Below are 20,041 nucleotides of genomic sequence, written 5' to 3' on the forward strand. Positions count from 1 at the left end.
TTGGCAAGCGCCTTTCTAACAAGTTAGGTGAGTAACCAGGTCATACTATAATTGCAGGCCTCCTTCTGATGTGGCATTTACACTTTACAGTGATCGTGCAGGGCCAGGTGAAATTGACGCGGCCCTGCCGCGCCTGCCGCGGTCGTGACGCGCCTGTGACGCGGCACTGACGCGGCATATGTGACGCGGCACTGTAACAAATTCCTATGTACAAATCATGTTTACACAACTTCATATCGCATTCCAAACACTTTGAATCATCGTTAATGATCAACATATGAGTGTCTGCCTGCGTACAGGCTCTATAGTGCTGTATTCACCTCTCACCAAATTTACAGTGCTTGTCCTCTGCGTTCATATTACTAGTATGCATCTTGCGCGTCAGTCCTATATTGTTGCATTACCTCTAATTCGTTCATCTATGTTGGTTTTCAGATGCAGTGTCAAATGTTGTCTCACTGTGTCAAGCTTCGACCTCACCCTGCCAAGTTTGATCCACTCTCTATACCCTGCACCAACACGTCGAGCCCCAACCATGGCATGTCAGAAGCCTCGTTTAGGCTGCGTCAAGCACTACTCACACCACGACAAGTTCTCCCAAATATCTTCGCAGTCTCTGTACTAATATCAACATCCACACTCTATGCCGCGTCAAGACCTACTACAGTGCCGCGTCAACCATAGCACATACCGCGTCAGTTGCCGCGTCACATGCGCGTCAGTGCCGCGTCAAACAAGTTGTGCCGCGTCAGTTGCCGCGTCAAACCTCCTCCATGCCGCGTCAGTGCCGCGTCAAACCTCGTCACTGCCGCGTCACCCGCGCGTCACGCCGCGTCACTGCCGCGTCAAACTTCATTCATGCCGCGTCACAAGTAGCACATGCCGCGTCAGACCTCACCACCTCCACATGCCGCGTCAAACCTCACCACCTCAACTGTCACACTGTCCGTATAACTTAGGTACATTTTACTTTACATCTGTCATAATAATTGATATTCTAACAGTGTTCCTTTTCATCCTGACAGAATTAGACGTCGTACACTGTAATTGTCCATAGGCAGTAATAAATTTATTTTACTAAGCATTCTTTCGTTGTCTCCTCTGGGCTCGAGAAACAACCCTTATTATCGCGCTTTTGTAAATCGTATCATGGCCTTTGTGAGTTCTTTAAAATACGGAGTAAACTTGTTATAACCATCTTTTAGCAATTAATCAAACATATATTCAACTTTTTCTATCCCAACGAGACAGAGAATCAAAATTATCCAGATCGGCCGGGTCCGCTGCTGAGTTTTGGGGACCTCATACCCTGCTATGACCGTTCAGGTGCGTCATCCGACATATTCTCCTTGTGAACTCAGATTTGACAAATAGAACAGGCAATGTAATAGCTTATCTTCCGGCCTCCGTGCAGACCGCTCAGCCATCACATGACCCTGCACACTCCGTCCCAAATCCACCACCCCTCCCTCAACACATGAAACACCACTCACAAGAGTTATTCGAACTCTGCACGGACACAAAGTCTATACCACGCCGACGTGCCCGAAGTGTTAGTCCTTCTGCAGCCCGAACAAATCAACGCCGTGGTCTGGATCAATCCTCCAATTCCCTACGTCCCAAATCTGGCGGTGGAGATGAGTTATGGGACCCATGGCCGGACGGTGACTTTGAAAGGTTATTAACATGGGAGGAGGTATTAAGAACTGACAATCTTAGCGAACATTGGGCTTGTCAGCCAGGAGGAGGAGACAAGAGGGGGTCAGAGTCAGCACTTGCGTGGTCGCAAGGTAAAAAGACGAGACGTGTTTGCCTGGGTGTCATTACTTGTGATGAACCTACCTGTGAGGTAGTCACACGTCCGCAGACCCGCCGGGCTGGTATCATGGGACAACTCAATGCATCGTGCCTTTGTGGTAGTCAGCTCAAGCACATCGACTGCGGTGCCACATCAGTGTTGTATTCATTCAAAGGAGGCGTCTACTACATTCACAAGGGCATTCACCACCATCCGAAACAAACTCACATCTTGCATCTATCTCGTGACGAGCGGACAAGATTTGAACAAATAGTCTTCGAAAATCCTGCTGCTGGCCCTGCGGCATTAATTGCTGGTCGCAACAGCATTACTGGTACCCGTGAATCTGTTTCAACGATCTCCACAGTGCTTCTCAACCAGGACCGTGTCAAGGCCGAGCTGCAAGCACTACGGGGCAAGTCTACTCGAAACTTTGTTGATGACTTCGCAGAATTCCAGAAGAACCATCCAGGATATGTTTTGTATTCTCAATTCGAAGCAGTCACTGTCGTTGTTGTTCAAACTCAATTCATGGTGTCACAACTGGTGACCGACTTCATCGAGGACGAGGCTGTGAATGGCATTGTTTCGGATGCAGCACATGGGTTTTGGTACTCATCTAAGGATCTTCTCATAATTAGTTCGACATATTCTGCTTTGCTCGCATGCTGGGTACCTGGACTCATGACCTATGCAAATGGAGGTTCAGCCGAGCACTACCGATTACATTGATCTCCAACCCTAGCTGAGAATCGAGATATGGCTGATCACTCACTTATAGTGCTGGCAAAGGAGCTCTGGCTCGTCTCGGGAAGTATTGGTATCCTGTGCGGCTGATTCAGTCCTATGACACTGTTAGTCTCCCTGCTAGTGCACGCAACCGAGTACGCTGGCGGGTGGTCTGGTGGCGCGGTTGCAGATTCCCATCAAGTTTGGGATCACCTCCTGGTGATGTTGAGCAAGGAGATCTCGTGGATGAACTTTGGCAGGACCAAGCTAAGAGGCGTGAGATTCGCGTGAGTGACAGTGACTGGTTATACTCGCAGTCCTCTTGACACGAAGTATTGTGTAGCTCGGAGAATGGATCCACTCTTGGGATACTCCTCGCGAAGAAGACTTGATTCAAAACTTTATGTCAGCGGAAGTATCAAAAGAACTGGACGACATTCTACTACCACATATTGCTTCGCTTCAGAAGCTCCTTGACAGTCCAGATTTGAACCAATATGGTGCGGAGGCATACCCCGTGATAGACTACATCTTGCGATCGAAGAAGCCAGATGGTGTGGGTGCATACAGCATACCGTTTTGTGGTGACATCTCATCTCACGAGTATGCCAAAATTGCACGTTGGTTCTCGGAGAATGTTCCTGGTGCTTCCGGTCAAGTCGAAAAATGGCTTGGTGGCATGCCTTTGGTGCATGCTTTCACTCTCGTGGTTGCTCACCGAAAGGCCAGTGATTTTGAAAAACGCATCGAAGCTCGAAACGAAGAATGGAACGATAGCATGCTGTTGAAGATGGCTTGGGCTGATCTCATGATAAGCTATCCTACCAATAGCTTCGTGGCTGATGTCGACCTCGAGTGTCTGACCGCACTAGAAGCAAGGATGTTCGAGGATTCCGAAGAAGCAGGACCTGCAGGCAACCAGCAGTGGGGTTTGGATGCTGGCCAACATCACAGGCGATGGAATGTGTATGTCGGAATTCCTGATGAATGGGTTTCTGCAAGAGATTATAGCGAGAGTGAACTTGAAGTGAGGAAGACATTACCTGCTCCGTTCGATAGATATCTAACTTATGTGATTGACAGCGCGGCCCCTTATTCAGTGATAACTCTGATGCTACATCTTTGGAGTCTGCAGACGAGCTATCCGAAGCTGTAGTTCCTTCTCTGCCGGCCAAAGAATGTCCGCCCGTTAAACGTCGATGTGCTCCACAGGCTCGAAGGGTCCAGAGAGGGAGGAAAAGAAAATAGTCATTGGCTTATGTATACCTAGTTGTACATGGCTCTGAGGCAAATAAAATAACAAAAGAATGGTCGTGAACTCATCCAACTTGATCTGGAAGTTGAATATAGAATATAGGAATGGCGCGTCAGTGGCCGCGTCAAGGATCGTTAGTGCCGCGTCAAGGCTCGTCAGTGCCGCGTCAGTGCCGCGTCACATGCGCGTCACGCCGCGTCACGGCCGCGTCACGACCGCGGCAGGCGCGGCAGGACCGCGTCAAAATAGCTACGCCCGATCGTGCAGCAGCAAACAAGAGCTCACACCAAGTCTATCGTCCAGATTCCACGTTCCAACATTTATCGCTTTGGTGACCCAAATTTCGCAGCGCCGGTCTTCCATGATGTTGAATGGACTATTGATGAGGGTGAGAGCTGGGCTGTGATAGGGACTGGCTTGAAGTAAAAGACAGCCCTTTTGCAGGTGCGTCATGCTGATATTCTGAAGTGTTTACATTGACCAATTCAGATTGCGCTTTAGACACTCCTAGGTCACCTACGCATAACTCCTCCTCCGCCCTTACCTGGAAGACTATTTCCTTTCCTCTCAGACCCTCCACGCAACCCACACAACTGCGCGGCTTTTGTATCATTCGCGCATCGGCCGCGCGCAGCAGGTGGTGCCTTCTACGACTACACTTCTCCATACGGCGCAGTCAGAGAAGAAGACCGTATCACCCTTCGAGAAAGTATGTTTGGAAAATACGACTTTCTGAACGTCCAGCCGAAAGGCGGAAAGGTGAAGACTCCCATTGAAATTGCACAGGACGAAGTGAAGAAGGGCATCTTTGAGGGCCTAACTTCGAGACTAGGTCTTTCCTCCCTGTTGGATTTACCTTTGATAGCTTTATCAAATGGCCAGACGCGTCGAGCACGCATCGTGAAGGCTATTTTGTCTGAACCAGAGCTCCTCGTACTCGACGAACCTTTAAGTGAGTGATTGAACTCAAATTCGACGAGCGTAAAGTCTGATGACTGTACTTTATCCAGCCGGCCTTGATATTAATACTCGCCCGATCTTGCTGAATATCCTTCGGTCACTGCATGAGTCTCACAGTCTACGCATCATCATGGGTCTCTGGATCCAGGACCCTGTTCCTGACTGGATTTCGCACATCGCTCTAGTGACGGGCGAAACTATCCTGACAGGTGTCAAAGATGAAATCATGTTCAAGCATGCGGAACATCACGCAAAGGAAGCTGAGCATAGAACGGCAAGCACCACTCAGTCATATCTGCAGTCTGGCCTTGATCATGGAAAGCCAGTAGTTGACATGAAGAACGTAAACGTATCATACGGTCCACACAAGGTAACTACACTGTTCTTCACTATTTCTGTCAATGACGCTGTTTCGGTCCAGGTGCTCAAAAATATCAAATGGATCATTCGCGCTGGCACCTTCAAGGCACGAATGGTGCGTTAACATTTGCATAAAACCGATACTTCAGGATTCTGATCAGCTATTACAGGTTCCGGGAAAACTACACTCTCGCTTCTGACTGGCGACCATCCCCAGTCTTACACTCAGCGAGGTGATTCGATTCTGGAGTCGTTCTATCGGCCTCGGCAGCGTATCCCCTACACTCTTACATTCACTCATTGCCATAGTTTCACCGACAGCACCGAGTCCAGAAAAGTTGTGACTCGCTGACAACTTGCTCTCTGCAGGGTTGAAAATCCTTGCTATATCTCGGCAAGCACCTTTCTGACAAACTCCTTAGCGCCGGCGATGTTACCAGCTCGCCTTATCTGGAATGAGGCTCGGGAGACGCGCCCAAAACGCTCTTAAATTTCGTTCTTGTACACTTCCAACGTAACTCACACTAGTAAGTACTGCGCATGTCATCTTACTCACCAATATATTGATGGCAGTACTACTAGCAATCGTCTGTACGTTGGCACAGCACCCTTTCTCGGATTAACCGGAAACCACCAAGGCTATGGCTCGCGATACCAAGCAGGACTCATACAGGTGTCGCCCAATAACCAGCTCGAAAGACTCGCACTGGCAGCATCCAAGTCCAGAATTTGGACACTGTTCACTCTGTCGTACGACCCAAGGGAATTCTACACAGAAAGGCTAAAAACAGCACGCGTGACATATGGTTGGCATACTCTACTCTTCAAGCAGACACGAACATTAACAAAATTGTCGGCCCTTTGTCATCATCGTTACACTCATGTCCTCCTAGACACCAGACCATAATACCCATCTTCTTGCAAGATATTGTTGTCGTTCCCTGTACCATTTTACGCCAAGATGGAATATTTAGCACGGATAACATCTCTCGGTGAAGCACAAACAGAGCGCAGTCGACTTCAACCAATGTCCGTGACCTGAAAGTCTTGCTTGACAACTGCGCTATGCTCAGAGATGGCCAACGGTCATGCACTGGTCCAAAGCCATGGTCCACGACTCTACATAGCGAAGCATTTTTGACGTAGTCGCCATTTCTATCAGGAACACGATTACCACATATCCACAAGAAGGAAATACCGCTCTCGCATCCGCAAGCACTCATTTGTGCCTTTTATTCCTGTCACTGTCTATTGTCTCAAACCGCGCGCAAGCGTCAGCCATGTCATCTGCCTGACTTCAATACAATATCTCGCCTGAAATCTGATGACTTGTACTAACTGGCAGACGATTAATGTTACGCCGGCAGATTCGGAACGAGAACAGGATATTTGAATATCCCTGAATTATACTTTGACTAAGTGTATGCTAAGATATTTCTTTCGTCTAACTAACTTGCACTCTTCAAGTTCTGACTGGCTTACCGATGCTGCATGTTTGAACCATAACTTCGTTCCATCGTCTCTAAGTTCGTTTGAGTCAGGCTGGGGGTCGGTCCATACTCAACTAGAGCGGTCAAACCATGTCCATTAAGTAAGTACACAACCGCTTGTGACCTCCTGTGACGGTAATATTTGAGGTATACTGACAAATAGCTCAAAAGAGCCGCAAAATTACAACGTTCAGTGACTTGATCACGTAGAGATACGACGAGCTTCGCACTGAAGAGCCTTCCGGGAGCTCGACGAAGATTGATGCTCGGCTACAAGCTATCATAGAAAGCATTTTTGATCGCTGTATTGAAGAGGGGGAGTACCGCCAGGTAACGTGATCGTTATGAATGCGCCATCTGTCGTTCCCGTTGTAGCTCAGTAAGAGTATTGTCAGGATCTCCAAGATTTATTCTCGCACCGTTATAGGCGTCAAAACTCGTGGTACTGTACTCGGATCAATTTTAGACCAGGACGCCGGTCTTCCCAATTTCGTACCACTTTCGGAGACTGAAAGGAGACAACTCAGACGAGGGTTGCCACGTACGGTATCAATCTGCCCCGGGTGAGCCACTACTTCGTCGTGTCATCCCTCTGATATCGATATGAAAGGTTGTACCTCTCTTGGTCCTCATTCAGTGCATCATGTTCGGAAACGTGAGTTTAGAACAGGCCGGCTTCTAGCCTGAAATTGATCTGAGTAAGTTTGACGCGGTATATGCCTAAAATCAGAGCGTTGACAAAGTGACGAATACTTCTCATCTCCAGTATCATCGGCCGGGCTCAGGTCCTGGGATCCTCAACTAGCCATCAAAATACTTCTATGTCATCTTCAAATCAGCATTGCTGGTAGGCGGTAAAGTGCACACACGTGCTCACATTGGATATCATAGACTAATTAGTGGTTCTATGCAGATTATTCTTGCTCAAGGGGAGCGCGATGAATTGATACATCGCCTTCTCCAGAATTGGAATGAGTATCCGCGAAGTTGATGTGGTGGAACGATGTGTCGCCCAGGATGAACCTCACAGTGTTCGCTGGAGCTTTGAACTCACCGCATAGCTAACGGAGATTGGGGCAATTGCAAGTAGACTACCTGATTCACGGTAGATTTTTGTTTGTCGTCGATTACTAGGAATATACATACAATTTTGGGAAGGCCATATACAGTCAAATTGGTGCTTGCCCGACAATATATTACCATCAAACAACTGACTGGCAAACAATGGACCATTGTCAGTCAATTTGATGCTTGTATGGTAACCACTTGCAATGTATTATCCAGTCTGGCTATTACGACAAAGATTTGATCACCTTCTGTCAATTTGGCACCGGCGTGACAACCAGTTGTCATTTATTATCAAGTCTGACTATTATTCGACTAGTCGATACAGGCTTGATCATTCTCTATCAGTCTGGCACTTCCCTGACAACACATTATCATATATTAACAAGTCTGACCGACACTCCACTGACTGACTGAGGTTTCTAAACTCCGCCTAGTCATATCACCGACTCCCCAATTTCCTGATGATTGCATAACGTTTGTCACGCTGGATAACAGCCTGCCTTCGCATCGTCTGCCGACCTGTAATTTATGTACCCTTCTCTTGTTGGTTTCTGGTGAGATATGTTTCGCAAATGGGAGCAAAAGGGCAGTTTGGCTTGCAACAGAAATAATTGCATTGAAGTCAAGGTGAGTGATAAAGTCATATTTGCAGGCCTCCTTCTGATGTGGTATCTACACTTGACAGTGATCGTGCAGCAGCCTGAGCAAACAGAGACACCAAGTCTATCGTCCAGATTTCACGTTTCAACATTTATCGCTTTGCAAGTGACTCAAACTTCGCAGCGCCGGTCTTCCGTGATGTTGAATAGACCTGTATGGCTATGGGAGTTTTGTACCGAAAATTGGTAGGGTCACGACTAGTATGCGCTTGCTCACTTGTACATAGTACTTAATTGAGATCGATTTCAAACGTTCAATATTCTCAGCACAGGTCTTCGCTGGCATGTGAAAGCAGTTGGATTATATGTATTTGTCGAGGAATATAAAACCTGGTCGACTTCGATGGGGATACGCACAAGTACTGGCACACCCAAAAATGACGGAGCCGAATGAGGTCAAGGTTCAAGTCCTCTTGGACATCATCAACTCCTCCGCACACCAAGCAATCGCGGAATACAAGAAAACTGGACATGGAGTCCCTGGTATTGACGCAGATACCTTCCACCCCCTCGACTTCGCGACGGATGCACTTGCCCTCAGAAAGGCAATCAGGCTACTCGAGGGTGCATGCGAGCAATTGAACACCATACTGGCTCCCCCCCAATACACGGCATATAATGTAAGTATTGATTATAGATAACCCTATATGCCTCGTTTCTCATCTTCCCAGTTTGTTAATAACCACAATTGGGCGTGCATAGACGTCGCTTTGCAATCACGTATTGCAGACGTCTTGGACAAACACCCGCAAGGTCTTAGTGTGGATGCGTTGGCTAATGCAGTCGACCACAGTAAGACCAAAATCGCACGCGTCTTGCGAGTTTTAGCCCTCAAGGGTTGTTTCAAAGAAGGTAATATACATAATACTTGGGTTGATACTTCTCTCTAAAGCCTTGGATGTTATACAGTTAGGCGAGACGTATTCGCAAACACGCGACTCTCCCTCGTGCTCAAGTCAACAAACAACGCCGCAGCTTATATACAACAATTCCCGAAAGGTGTCGCGGCTCTCTATGAGACTATGATGGACAAAGAGTTTGCAAAATCAGGCGAGGTTGCAAAACCCCCTCAAGCGTCTGCTGTCAGAAAGGAAGGCAAAGACAACAGCTTCTGGGAGATGAACGTGAGTTTTAGTCATCATACTGACCTTTCATAGCTTACCCTGCTGTATAGGATGAGGCACTCGATGTGCGTGAGGATTCAGATTCGATATTCATCCGCTCTTGATTGGCTGACGCCTCGCATAATCTTATACACAGATATTTCACAGAGGCATGGTGGGCTATTCCGAGATCCAGTGCTCATCTGCGGTGTTGCATTGTGAGCGATCACCATTCTTTCGACTGTCAGCACGATTGAAGCAAGCCATAAGATTACCCTTGGGACAGTGTATCCTCTGTGGTGGATGTCGGATCTGGAACGGGAGCCATGTCTATTCCTCTAACGAAAATGTTCCCTCATCTCAGAATAACCAATCAGGACCTCCCAGAAGCTTTAGAGATGGCAAGAAATGTGAGTTCAGACATCAGGTCCTCACCCGACGGACAAGTTATGTTTATATTTGATCAGATATGGGAGAAGAATGCTCCAGAGGCGCTGCTGGGTGGGCACATAGAGTTCGTGCCATTGAATTTCTTGGAGGAGTCACCCGTTGTCGGAAAGGATGTCTACTATGTAAGTGCTTGGTTTATTCCCGTTCAACGCGGGCTGCTCAATACTCTGATACAGTTGAGGAGCATCATTCACGACTGGCCGGACAATGAGTCGATGGTGATTCTCCAGTAATATTCGCAAAGTAATGGGACCAAACAGCCGAGTGTTGATTCGTGAGTCGACTGCTTTTCGAAGTGGTGTTTGCTCCAGAATCAATATACTGCGATAGATGAGTGCGTGCTCTTGCGCAACTTTGAAGAGCCTGACGTAGGGGCTAACGAATTTAGTAAGGTGAGTTCAGAGTTGAGCTGGATGGCTCAAGTGCGATCATGCATTCAGGATCATGAGGCACCCGAACATACACTATTGAACTTCGGCAGTCACACAACACACCAGCTTGACCTGGTCATGTGGCTTGCTTTCAATGGCAAGGAGCGAACCTTGAACGAATTCAAGATTATTGCGCAAGTTCCTTCCATGCCTGGATACGTTGATAATGTTTGATCTGTTATGATTTGCAGGGCCAGTGCTGGTCTAGCGCTCACCCAAACCTATGATCTCGTAGGGACGATGCTCTTGGAGTTTAGAATCGCTCAGGACTGATGCCGGACACAATCAGCGATATTCTGTTATTGTACTTTTACCCTCCCCAATCGATCCTCCTATGATTCAACCAAGACGATAACGACAAACAAAACTTGGTCCTCTGATGTGTCGATCGTGATTGATCAAGGCCGAGCCGGTCCTTATAGCCGATCATCACCGGAAGCTTCCCTAGTGGTTCCATTCAAAGCTTCTACCCCCGCTGAACAATACCCATCGTGTGCTTATTCTCAAAAATTGTTTGCGATAACGAGACGCCGTATACTAATGCACTTTCTACTCTACCCAGTGCTGTCAGCAGGTCCAGAGGCAGTTCAATCCCGTGCCGTCTCTATTGTTTGCGATATCGCATTGTGCTGACCGTATCCAGCGAACAGACATGTTTGTAGGTAGCAGACGCTCGAGGATTTGAAACACGCTTTGGGGGATCGTCAAAGCTTGAAAACGGTTTTCTTCTCTGGTGCAGCATGAAATAGGGATCCACGCATAAGAAAAGAGTGAAAGATCTACACTTCACGTTTGAGTAAGGACAGCCGTGTTGAAAAATGACCCACGTTGACTTGCTACTTCAGCGTCAACTGCAATAGAATGAGCTGAACGTGGCAATGAGAGGAGCATGTCATGGCTCAGCGCTTGTTGCTACAGTTTTAGGTATGTTGCGCACTTTGAGTGCGTCTTGTAAGAAAGTAACAATCTAGATGTTCTTGTATGGGAGGATTGTATATGAAGGAGACATATCTCCTCCTAGTGATCCATGACGTGAAATCATGCAGGGTTCAGTGCCGCATCAGCACGCGGCGCTGCTGCTACTAACGCGCCCAAGGTAATTTCTGAGAGTGATAGGTTACGACGTAGCACTACAATTTCAAATGACTCGGACTCGAGTGGAACGAATTGCAAATATACAGCCACAAGACAGAGAGAGTATTGAAACGCTAGCTAAAATACAAAGCGCTGCGGCAGCGTACTCAGACTCTTCATGTCATTTTAACAGGTGACTGTAACGACGTCCTTCAGTTCACCCTTTCAGTACAACGAGGAAGTACCAATGTGTACTGTACTTGAACACAATCTGCGACGCATGCGCAACCGCATCTCTGGTAAAATCAGCGTCCTTGTCCATTGCTATGTGTTATAACAAACCAGTCCGAACATCATAAGTACCACAGTCAGCTCAAGTCATCCGCTTAGACAACTCTAAAATCAGACTGCACGGTGGGTATCTATAGATTTGAATACGAAGTATGATCCACTGTACACTCGGTCACGTCTAAACTGCAACTACAGTAAGTTGAGTGTGTCAACCATCTAGTTAATCTTGTGCATGCGGTCAGCGGGATGAGGAGGTATGCCGAGACGAACTCGACTTGGTTGACCATGGCCTCGAGCTGCTCGGCAGATTGAAAGGTAACAACACCCATAGCCGTAGACTCGGAAGGCAATGATTGGCGCTGTCTGGGTCCTCTTGACTCCTGCAGTGTAACAACACGCCATCTTGGTTGCGAAAGTGAAGGACGGATGGCCGGACACGAAACCACGAGCATGTAGTGTACGGTATAATGGACAAGCATTGACTTTGGAAGCGGCGGCGAAATTGAGCTTCTCCCGAACTAGATAGGGTAGATGAAGAATTGTTAGTCTATTATTCCCAGTGAGTTACAGGAGAACGATGAGTCGACGTAGTTGCTTGAGGATTCAGATGGTGGCGATTCAGGCAAGGCTCCTTCATCCTGGAGATGATGTGTAAGTGCCAGTGGACACGGGGATAGAAGACTCGGAAGCACCGCAGAGTTTGAATACGTTGTCATTCGCCGATAACACGTTCTTCGCAAGATTGGATATCCTTGGCAAGTGCCTCTCCCTCTTACGTGGCGGCAACCCATATTGACTTGCCACTTTGGTCTCGACTGCAATGAAATGAAATGAGCCGAACGCGAGCAGGGTCTGGTAGACTAACTCATTCTTCAGGCCCGGGGCATGTCATGGTTCAGCGCTTGTTGCCGCAGTGTTAGAGTGTTAAGCACTTTGAGTGCAAAGTAGCAAAGTAACAATCTAGACTCGGATGTTGTGTTGAGATGGACGAGAATCGCAGGAATTTGGATGACTTCGATGGTACAATAACTTGAATATGTCTCTGTTCAGAGTAAACTCCGAAACCTGCGTGCACATGTGGGAGTTTTGTACCAAAAATTGGTACGCGCGTCATGATTAGGTAGTATACTTCTTTGCTTGTATCACCCATCATCGATTTCAAACGTTTAATCTCAACATAGGTCTTTGCTGGCATGTGAGATCTCACCAGCAGAGAAGACATGATGTTGGCAAAATGGGAGGTACTCACCATACTAGCTGCCCCACATAGCGAATGGTCCTTCTTTCCGAACACCTGCGTTAGCATTGAGGAGATATATTCCGACACAGGCATGGCAAAGGTCAAGCCAAGTGACGTTTGATGAGTATCAACATGTTATACTAGCAGAGGACCACTAAAAGACGGAACAATATTTAGCATGGAAGAGCGTATGTTTGATAAGCGGTAAAAGGAGCACAAGAAGTCGAGCTTTATGTAGATATCTATATCGTGCACGGCGTCTAATCAGCGCAACGGGTCATCGAAGAGGTCAACAAGTTAAACCCCGACAAAGCAAACACGTGACCAAATATAATTCAAACACCGTCCCAGACTGGACATTCACTGGTTTTACATAAATGTTAATCTCTGTAGCAGGAGTGTCGTACCCAAAATTGGTGATTTGCTGCTGCGTTGGTAAGTATATCAATATATTTGAGATCGATTTCAAACGTTCAATTCCAATACGTACAGGTCTAGATCTTTGCTAGCATGGGAAAGCAGCTGGATTATGTATTTCGCCATAAAGCCTGAACATAATTTGCCGCTGCCTCGAGGTGGTACATCATCAAATGATTTCAAACGTTCAATTCCAACACAGGTCTTTGCTGGCATGGGAAACCAGTTGGATTATATGTATTTTGTTGAGGAATATAAAACCTGAACAGCTACGCACAAGTACTGGCACTCCCAAACATGACGGAGCTGAATCAAGTCAAGGTTCAAGTCCTCTTGGATATCATCAACTCCTCCGCACATCAAGCAATCGCAGAATACAACAAAACTGGTCATGGAGTCCCTGGTATCGACGCAGGCACCCTCCACCCCCTCGACTTCGCGACCGATACACTTGCCCTCAGAAAGGCAATCAGGCTACTCGAGGGTGCATGCGAGCAATTGAACACCATACTGGCTCCCCCCCAATACACGGCATATAATGTAAGTATCGATTATAGATAACCCTATATGCCTCATTGCTCATCTTCTCAGTTTGTCAATAATTACAATTGGGCGTGCATAGACGTCGCTTTGCAATCACGTATTGCAGACGTCTTGGACAAACACCCGCAAGGTCTTAGTGTGGATGCGTTGGCTAATGCAGTCGACCTCGATAAGGCCAAGATCGCACGCGTCTTGCGAGTTTTAGCCCTCAGGGGTTGTTTCAAAGAAGGCAATATACATCTTACTTTGGTTGATAATTCTCTCTGAAACCTTGGATGTTACACAGTTAAGCGAGACGTATTCGCAAACACGCGACTTTCCCTCGTGCTCAAGTCAAAAAGCAACGTCGCGGCTTATATACAACGTCATCGAGATTTCGCAAAATATGCTACGGTTCTCCATGAGACTATGACCGACCAAGAGTTTGCAAGATCGAGCGAGGTTGACAAAACCCCTCGAGCATTTGCTCTCAGAAAGGAAGGCAAAGACGACAAGTTCTGGGAGATGGACGTGAGTTTTAGTCATCATGTTGGCCTTTCGTGTCTTATTATATTGTATAGGATGAGGCACGCGATGTGCGTGAGGATCCGATATTCAATATTCATCCGCTCTCGACCGGCTGACGGCTCGCATAATCGTATACACAGATATTTCACAGAAGCATGGCGGGCTATTCTGAGATCCAGAGCTGTTCTGCGGTGTTGCATCGTGAGCCGTCACCATTTTTCAACTGTCAGCACGATTAAAGCACGCCATAAGACTACCCTTGGGACAATGTATCCTCTGTGGTGGATGTCGGATCTGGAACGGGAGCCATGTCTATTCCTCTGGCGAAAATGTTCCCTAATCTCAGAATAACCAATCAGGACCTCCCAGAAGCTTTAGAGCTGTCAAGAAATGTGAGTCCAGACATCAGGTCCTCGCACAACGGATAAGTTATATTTATATTTGATCAGATATGGGAGAAGAATGCTCCTGAGGCGCTGCTCGGCGGGCACATAGAGTTCGTGCCATTGAATTTCTTAGAGGAGTCACCTGTTGTCGGAAAGGATGTTTACTATGTAAGTGCTTGGTTTATTCCCATTCAATGCGGGCTGCTCAATACTCTGATACAGATGAGGAGCATCATTCACGACTGGCCGGACAATGAGTCGATGGTGATTCTCCATAATATTCGCAAAGTAATGGGACCAAACAGTCGGGTGTTGATTCGTGAGTCGACTGCTTTTCAAAGTGGCGTTTGCTCTAGAATCAATATACTGCGATAGATGAATGCGTGCTCTTGCGCCCATTTGAAGAGCCTGACGTAGGGGCTAACGAGTTTAGTAAGGTGAGTTCAAAGTTTAGCTGGATGGCTCAGATGCCATGATCATACATTCAGGATCATAAGGCACCCGAACATACATTATTGAACTTCGGTAGTCACACACCATACCACCTTGACATGGTCATGTGGCTTTGTTTTAATGGCAAGGAGCGAACCTTGAACGAAATCAAGAATATTGCGCAAGTTTCTTCCATGCCTGGATACGTTGACGATGTTTGACCTGTTATTCACAGGGCCAGTGCTGGTCTAGCGCTCACCCAAACCTATGATCTTGTAGGGACGATGCTCTTGGAGTTTAAAATCGCTCAGGACTGATGCTGAACACAATCTGTGACCTTTTGTTATCGTACTTTTACCCTCCCCAATCGATCATCGATCATCCTATATTCAACCATAGGCGCTGCTATATATAATTTGAAATTTGAAATTACCACCCTCGTGATCACTATTGATCGATATTTACTGGTCATGAGTCGTTATTCGGCAAGCCATTACATATACTATAGACGCTAGTTCAAGTTGAACGTCGAGCACCAGGTTTGCAACCTATAAGTCGTGCATTGGCTCAGCGAGGTTCAAGCCAAAACAAACATGGGGTTCCTCAGCGTGCTATCCGCTGTGCTCGCGTTTCGCACAGTTCCGACTACTATCTTCATAACGGTCATTTATGCGGCAGTCTTCAGCACCTTGCTAATAACTGACCAGCTCCCCTCTGTGCCCAAGCATACACAAGGCTTAGACTTCCAGCAAGCATACAGAGACTTGCACGAGGTGCGTTATCTTCATAGATATGCGACTGGTTCACTTTAGCTCTTTCAGGTGGCCGCTCGTCCGCATCCTTTCAACTCGCATGCGAATGTTTTAGTCCGTTCCTACATCTTGAACCGCGTGAAGGACATCGCTTCTTCCTACGACCATGTCTCCGTGGACTTCGACCTTTCTTCAAATGCGTCTTGGGCTTCAGGACTACTCTCCACCAACCCTTACGCAGTATATTACGAGTCTGACAATGTATTGGTCAAGGTCGAGGGGAGTGATGAGGAGTATCAAGGGTCGAGCGGGCTTTTGCTCAGTGCACACTGGGACTCTGTCAGTACCGCTCCTGGAGCGACGGATGATGGTATGGGCGTAGTGACGCTGTTGAGCATGGTGAAGTACTTTGCGGAGAACAGGCCCAGCCGGACGGTGGTGTTCAACATCAATAATGGCGAAGAGGACGGCTTGAATGGAGCACACGTGTATGCTATAATTTTGCCTGTCGCTTTGCACTCGCTCATCTGACTGCCAGTTTCATGGAGCATCCGTGGGTCAATAACACTGATACCTTCTTGAACCTCGAAGGTGCTGCGGCAGGAGGGTGAACGGTTTGACAAAACTGTGTTGTATTACTTTGCTGACTGAAATCTCGAAGACGGCCACTACTTTTCCGAACGACTTCTCGCGCCCCTCTGGCGTCCTGGAGCACTTCTCGTCCCCACGCAAATGTCATCACAGCCGATGCGTTTTCGCGTGGTGTCATCCGCAGTGGTACAGACTACTCGGTTTATGAGCAAGCCGGACTCAAAGGGTTAGACTTTGCTTTCTACCGTGGGAGGAGCAGGTATCATACGAAGTACGACTCTATCCCTGGTATGTCCAGTGACAAGAGCAAAAATGCGTTATGGGCAATGATGGAGGGAACGCTGTCCTCGAGTCTTGTCCTTGCAAACGATGTCAAGGGAAAAACGAGGACCGAGTCCGTTGGACAAGGAATTGAGCCAGTGTATTTCGACCGTGAGTTCTTTCTTTGCTATTTCATCTGGCCGCATTTATAACTCTTCTATTATCAGTCTTTGGTACCGTCATGATCGTGTTCACATTTCAAACTTTGCAGATCGTGAACATCATCCTCCTTACCGTGGGGCCCGTCATTCTCCTGATGTTGGTCTACTTCGAGCATATCATCAGGGTCACGTCTCGTATTCGTTCTGGATACTATCGCACTGCAAATGGTGATACACACCGCGAGAGCTTTGTGGTGCGGGCATCGGCGAAAATAACACATATTTTCAAAGGCTTCTGGGTCTGGTCCAAATTCTGGATTGCTTTGTTGCTCGGTGTTGGCTTCCAGACACTTTTAGTGGTAGGGTATGCGAAGCTGAATCCATTCGTGAGTGTTTAGTTCCTCGTTCTACGCACTCACTTGCTTACTGAATGTCAGGTCATTCACACTCATCCTTGGCTTGTGTTTGCGTCTGCGTTGTCACTGGCTTATCTCACAACAGTCCTTGCTCTCACCTTCCCACTGACGAAGCATGGCGTTGTCCCTGCTCCAGAACAGCAAAAGCTGTCTATCCTTCTCCATCAGTATGTTCTTACATGGGTGCTGCTCGTATACACAACATCAGCCGTCGCGCTTGGAGGAACATATTTCATAACTGCCTGGAACGCGGTGGTTCTCCTTGGCGCCATACTTGCGTGTGTGGAAGGCATGGCTGGCGCTCGGGGATACGAAGACGAGGAAGAGATTGGAAGGCAAAGGCGTCAGGTGCGAGGTGTGCACTACGATGCTGTGGACACTGCCGAGAATGGTCACCATGACTCCGAGAACGGCGACCAGCGCGTGGGCGTCATTGAAGAAACTGAGCCGACGGAGATTACGCCTCTCATCGCCCAGAATGGCCAACCCACGCCATCAGGTGAAGAGCAGGGCGCTATTGGCTGGTGGATTGCCCAGCTTTTGGTTGTTGTTCCGCTGCCCGTTATCCTAGTGTCTCATATCGCAGTCATATTACTCCTTGCGATGAATCAGACGCTCACAGATGGAGCCAGTCCTTCTGGTGGTGAGTACTTGACGGATTTCGTGTTGTATTGGCTTAGTGAACTGACGTGCCGTGCAGTTTATGCAGCGGTCTCTATGCTGGCGTTACTCATTGTGTTCCCCCTTGCACCATTCAGTATGAACATGCATCGCTGGCTGAACGGTCTCATTCTCATCATCTTCGTCCTGTCGACACTCTACACCTACCTTGCATTCCCATTCTCACAAGAAACACCGCTCAAGGTCTATTTCGCTCAAACTGTAGACCTAGACACGTCTCGCGTAGTTACTGCACTAACTGGGCCTCGTCAATTCCTGTCGACCGCGATCATCCCCCGATTCCCGTCTGCATTTGACCAACCCGTCAATTGTACAAATGCTCCAGACAAGCTCGGCCTGCAAACGTGTAAATGGGAGGTTGGGGATGCGTTTGTGCCTTCTCCGGGTAAAAACAAGCGTCATTATGGACAGGGCCCTACATCCTCCCTGGAGAAATGGGTTACGACATCTATCAAACGTACGGGATCGAACAGCGCGCGTATCAAAGTACAAGGATTGAATACTCGAAGCTGCACTCTCGAATTCTCAGGCAAACACGTGAAAAGATTCTATATTTCTGGTGACGGCGGAAAAGGTCTGCAAGGAGGTTCTGAGGTACCTGAAGACGGGCTCGAACAAATACGACTATGGAGTCGGGATTGGGAAAAGGAGTTTGAAGTGGACGTTGATTTTGCTGGAAGCGAGGATGAGAAGGCTACGGGACGCGTGAGCTGTGGTTGGGCAGAGTATGAAAGTGCTACGGTTGGTGGGGGGCGTACTGGGGGCAAGATTCCGTCATTGGAGGAAGTGCTCCTTTTCTTGCCGGAGTGGGCATACCAAGAGCTCGGCCGCACTATTTGATGCTGGATGGGAGTTTGAGGTTTGAATATGCAGAATCTATTGAATTCGAATTTGAACCTAATCGGGCTTAACGTCCTTTGGTCGTCATTATGAACGGGTGTTCGGTATAAACGCTAGTCGAACCACAATTACACGCCACGTCGACTCACCACGGGTGATAGGTAAGATTTACACGTCACGGGTTCATCAGTCTGATTTTCCGCGCGAAGTTGTCGGTATAAAACTCCAAAGAAACCAACGATTCACTTTAACCAGGATGTTAGGTTTTCTTGTGGCTCTTCAAATTATCGGCCTCGTCGTGGCGGCGTCCTGCCGGACCTCAGACCCTTCTGAAAAATGTTATTTCAACCCTCTTCCTTCTATACCATCCTCCACTGCCAACCGTAGCATACCATGGGGCGAGCCAACGATCCATTTCGCGAACGGCACGACATGCTGTTCTTCGCTAGACGAAATTCGAGTACAGTTGGACACCATTGATGCACAGTTACTGCAGCTATTGTCAACAAGGTGCGGTCTAAAAGAGCTCCGCAGGATTCTTCGTATCACTGAGACTTATGCACTTTAGAGCTTCGTACGTCAGAGAAGCGACCCGCTTCAAGGCTACAGTTGCGGATGTCAACGTTCCGTCTCGGAATGAGCAGGTGATCCAGGGCGCTGTTGATGATGCTCCATCGGTGCATTTGCCACAGATTGTCGCTAAGAGTGTGTACGAGGGCATCATAAATTCCAGTGTCGTCTTCGAGGAATGCGTAGTGAGTGCTACCCCCTATCTCAAAAGTTATCCGTTCCTGATAGTTCAACAAGTTCAATACCTACGCCGGGAATCACTTGAAAACACAACCAGTCTAGTTACGCGTATGGTACTTGTATAGACGTGCACGTCCGATATAGGGTGATGTGTGCGTTCGGGCTTGGTCAGACCATTTCTTTTTACGGTTATGATCACTGCATAATACTACTTGCTGCTCGACTTTAACAAGAAACAGAGTGCATTCAGCCATGGATACATGGATGCCTCGTGAAGGGTTGAGCTATATAGTTCCACCAGGGGTAGCTACATTGATGCGGCTGTGACGCACCTTGACGTCATTTTTAGCCATATCAAAACCAGTTAAAGGAGTCAAATCAGCTTCGTCTCTTACT

The 20,041-nt window shown here is 47.7% G+C and overlaps 6 protein-coding genes across 6 annotated transcripts; all 6 read left to right on the plus strand.

Annotated features, from left to right (window-relative positions):
- Window positions 1-1,101: 1,101 nt before the first annotated feature.
- F5891DRAFT_1040935 (uncharacterized protein) lies at window positions 1,102-3,402 on the plus strand. Its single transcript, XM_041362041.1, has 6 exons — window positions 1,102-1,158; window positions 1,206-1,327; window positions 1,410-2,501; window positions 2,658-2,803; window positions 2,871-3,081; window positions 3,132-3,402. Exons 3-6 carry the CDS (start codon window positions 1,478-1,480, stop codon window positions 3,257-3,259), a joined length of 1,509 nt encoding a protein of 502 aa, XP_041224557.1. The 5' UTR covers window positions 1,102-1,158; window positions 1,206-1,327; window positions 1,410-1,477; the 3' UTR covers window positions 3,260-3,402.
- A 561-nt stretch (window positions 3,403-3,963) lies between these two features.
- F5891DRAFT_1235288 (uncharacterized protein) lies at window positions 3,964-5,587 on the plus strand (the record flags this gene model as incomplete). Its single annotated transcript, XM_041369627.1, has 5 exons — window positions 3,964-4,170; window positions 4,284-4,734; window positions 4,793-5,112; window positions 5,164-5,217; window positions 5,273-5,587. 5 exons carry the CDS (start codon window positions 3,964-3,966, stop codon window positions 5,300-5,302), a joined length of 1,062 nt encoding a protein of 353 aa, XP_041224558.1. The 3' UTR covers window positions 5,303-5,587.
- A 2,964-nt stretch (window positions 5,588-8,551) lies between these two features.
- F5891DRAFT_1164807 (S-adenosyl-L-methionine-dependent methyltransferase) lies at window positions 8,552-10,576 on the plus strand (the record flags this gene model as incomplete). The annotated part of the gene is made up of 11 exons (XM_041365370.1): window positions 8,552-8,939; window positions 8,991-9,171; window positions 9,229-9,443; window positions 9,580-9,640; window positions 9,693-9,832; window positions 9,890-9,994; window positions 10,049-10,101; window positions 10,133-10,146; window positions 10,203-10,264; window positions 10,313-10,437; window positions 10,495-10,576. The coding sequence occupies exons 1-11, from the start codon at window positions 8,625-8,627 to the stop codon at window positions 10,574-10,576; spliced, it is 1,353 nt and encodes a 450-aa protein (XP_041224559.1). The 5' UTR covers window positions 8,552-8,624.
- Window positions 10,577-13,622: 3,046 nt separating this feature from the next.
- On the plus strand, window positions 13,623-15,414 carry F5891DRAFT_981401 (S-adenosyl-L-methionine-dependent methyltransferase; the record flags this gene model as incomplete). The annotated part of the gene is made up of 10 exons (XM_041377095.1): window positions 13,623-13,865; window positions 13,917-14,082; window positions 14,155-14,378; window positions 14,429-14,443; window positions 14,516-14,576; window positions 14,628-14,767; window positions 14,825-14,929; window positions 14,984-15,080; window positions 15,137-15,198; window positions 15,250-15,414. 10 exons carry the CDS (start codon window positions 13,623-13,625, stop codon window positions 15,412-15,414), a joined length of 1,278 nt encoding a protein of 425 aa, XP_041224560.1.
- A 262-nt stretch (window positions 15,415-15,676) lies between these two features.
- On the plus strand, window positions 15,677-18,978 carry F5891DRAFT_1147694 (uncharacterized protein). Its single transcript, XM_041365050.1, has 7 exons — window positions 15,677-15,966; window positions 16,015-16,433; window positions 16,484-16,552; window positions 16,607-16,968; window positions 17,025-17,344; window positions 17,396-18,017; window positions 18,075-18,978. The coding sequence occupies exons 1-7, from the start codon at window positions 15,787-15,789 to the stop codon at window positions 18,893-18,895; spliced, it is 2,793 nt and encodes a 930-aa protein (XP_041224561.1). The 5' UTR covers window positions 15,677-15,786; the 3' UTR covers window positions 18,896-18,978.
- On the plus strand, window positions 18,979-20,037 carry F5891DRAFT_1040960 (chorismate mutase). The gene is made up of 4 exons (XM_041362042.1): window positions 18,979-19,056; window positions 19,105-19,405; window positions 19,464-19,650; window positions 19,703-20,037. The coding sequence occupies exons 2-4, from the start codon at window positions 19,152-19,154 to the stop codon at window positions 19,745-19,747; spliced, it is 486 nt and encodes a 161-aa protein (XP_041224562.1). The 5' UTR covers window positions 18,979-19,056; window positions 19,105-19,151; the 3' UTR covers window positions 19,748-20,037.
- The last annotated feature ends 4 nt before the right edge of the window (window positions 20,038-20,041 follow it).

Source organism: Suillus fuscotomentosus (assembly GCF_016647785.1).
Source record: "Suillus fuscotomentosus strain FC203 chromosome Unknown F5891scaffold_35, whole genome shotgun sequence".
NCBI lineage: Eukaryota > Fungi > Basidiomycota > Agaricomycetes > Boletales > Suillaceae > Suillus > Suillus fuscotomentosus.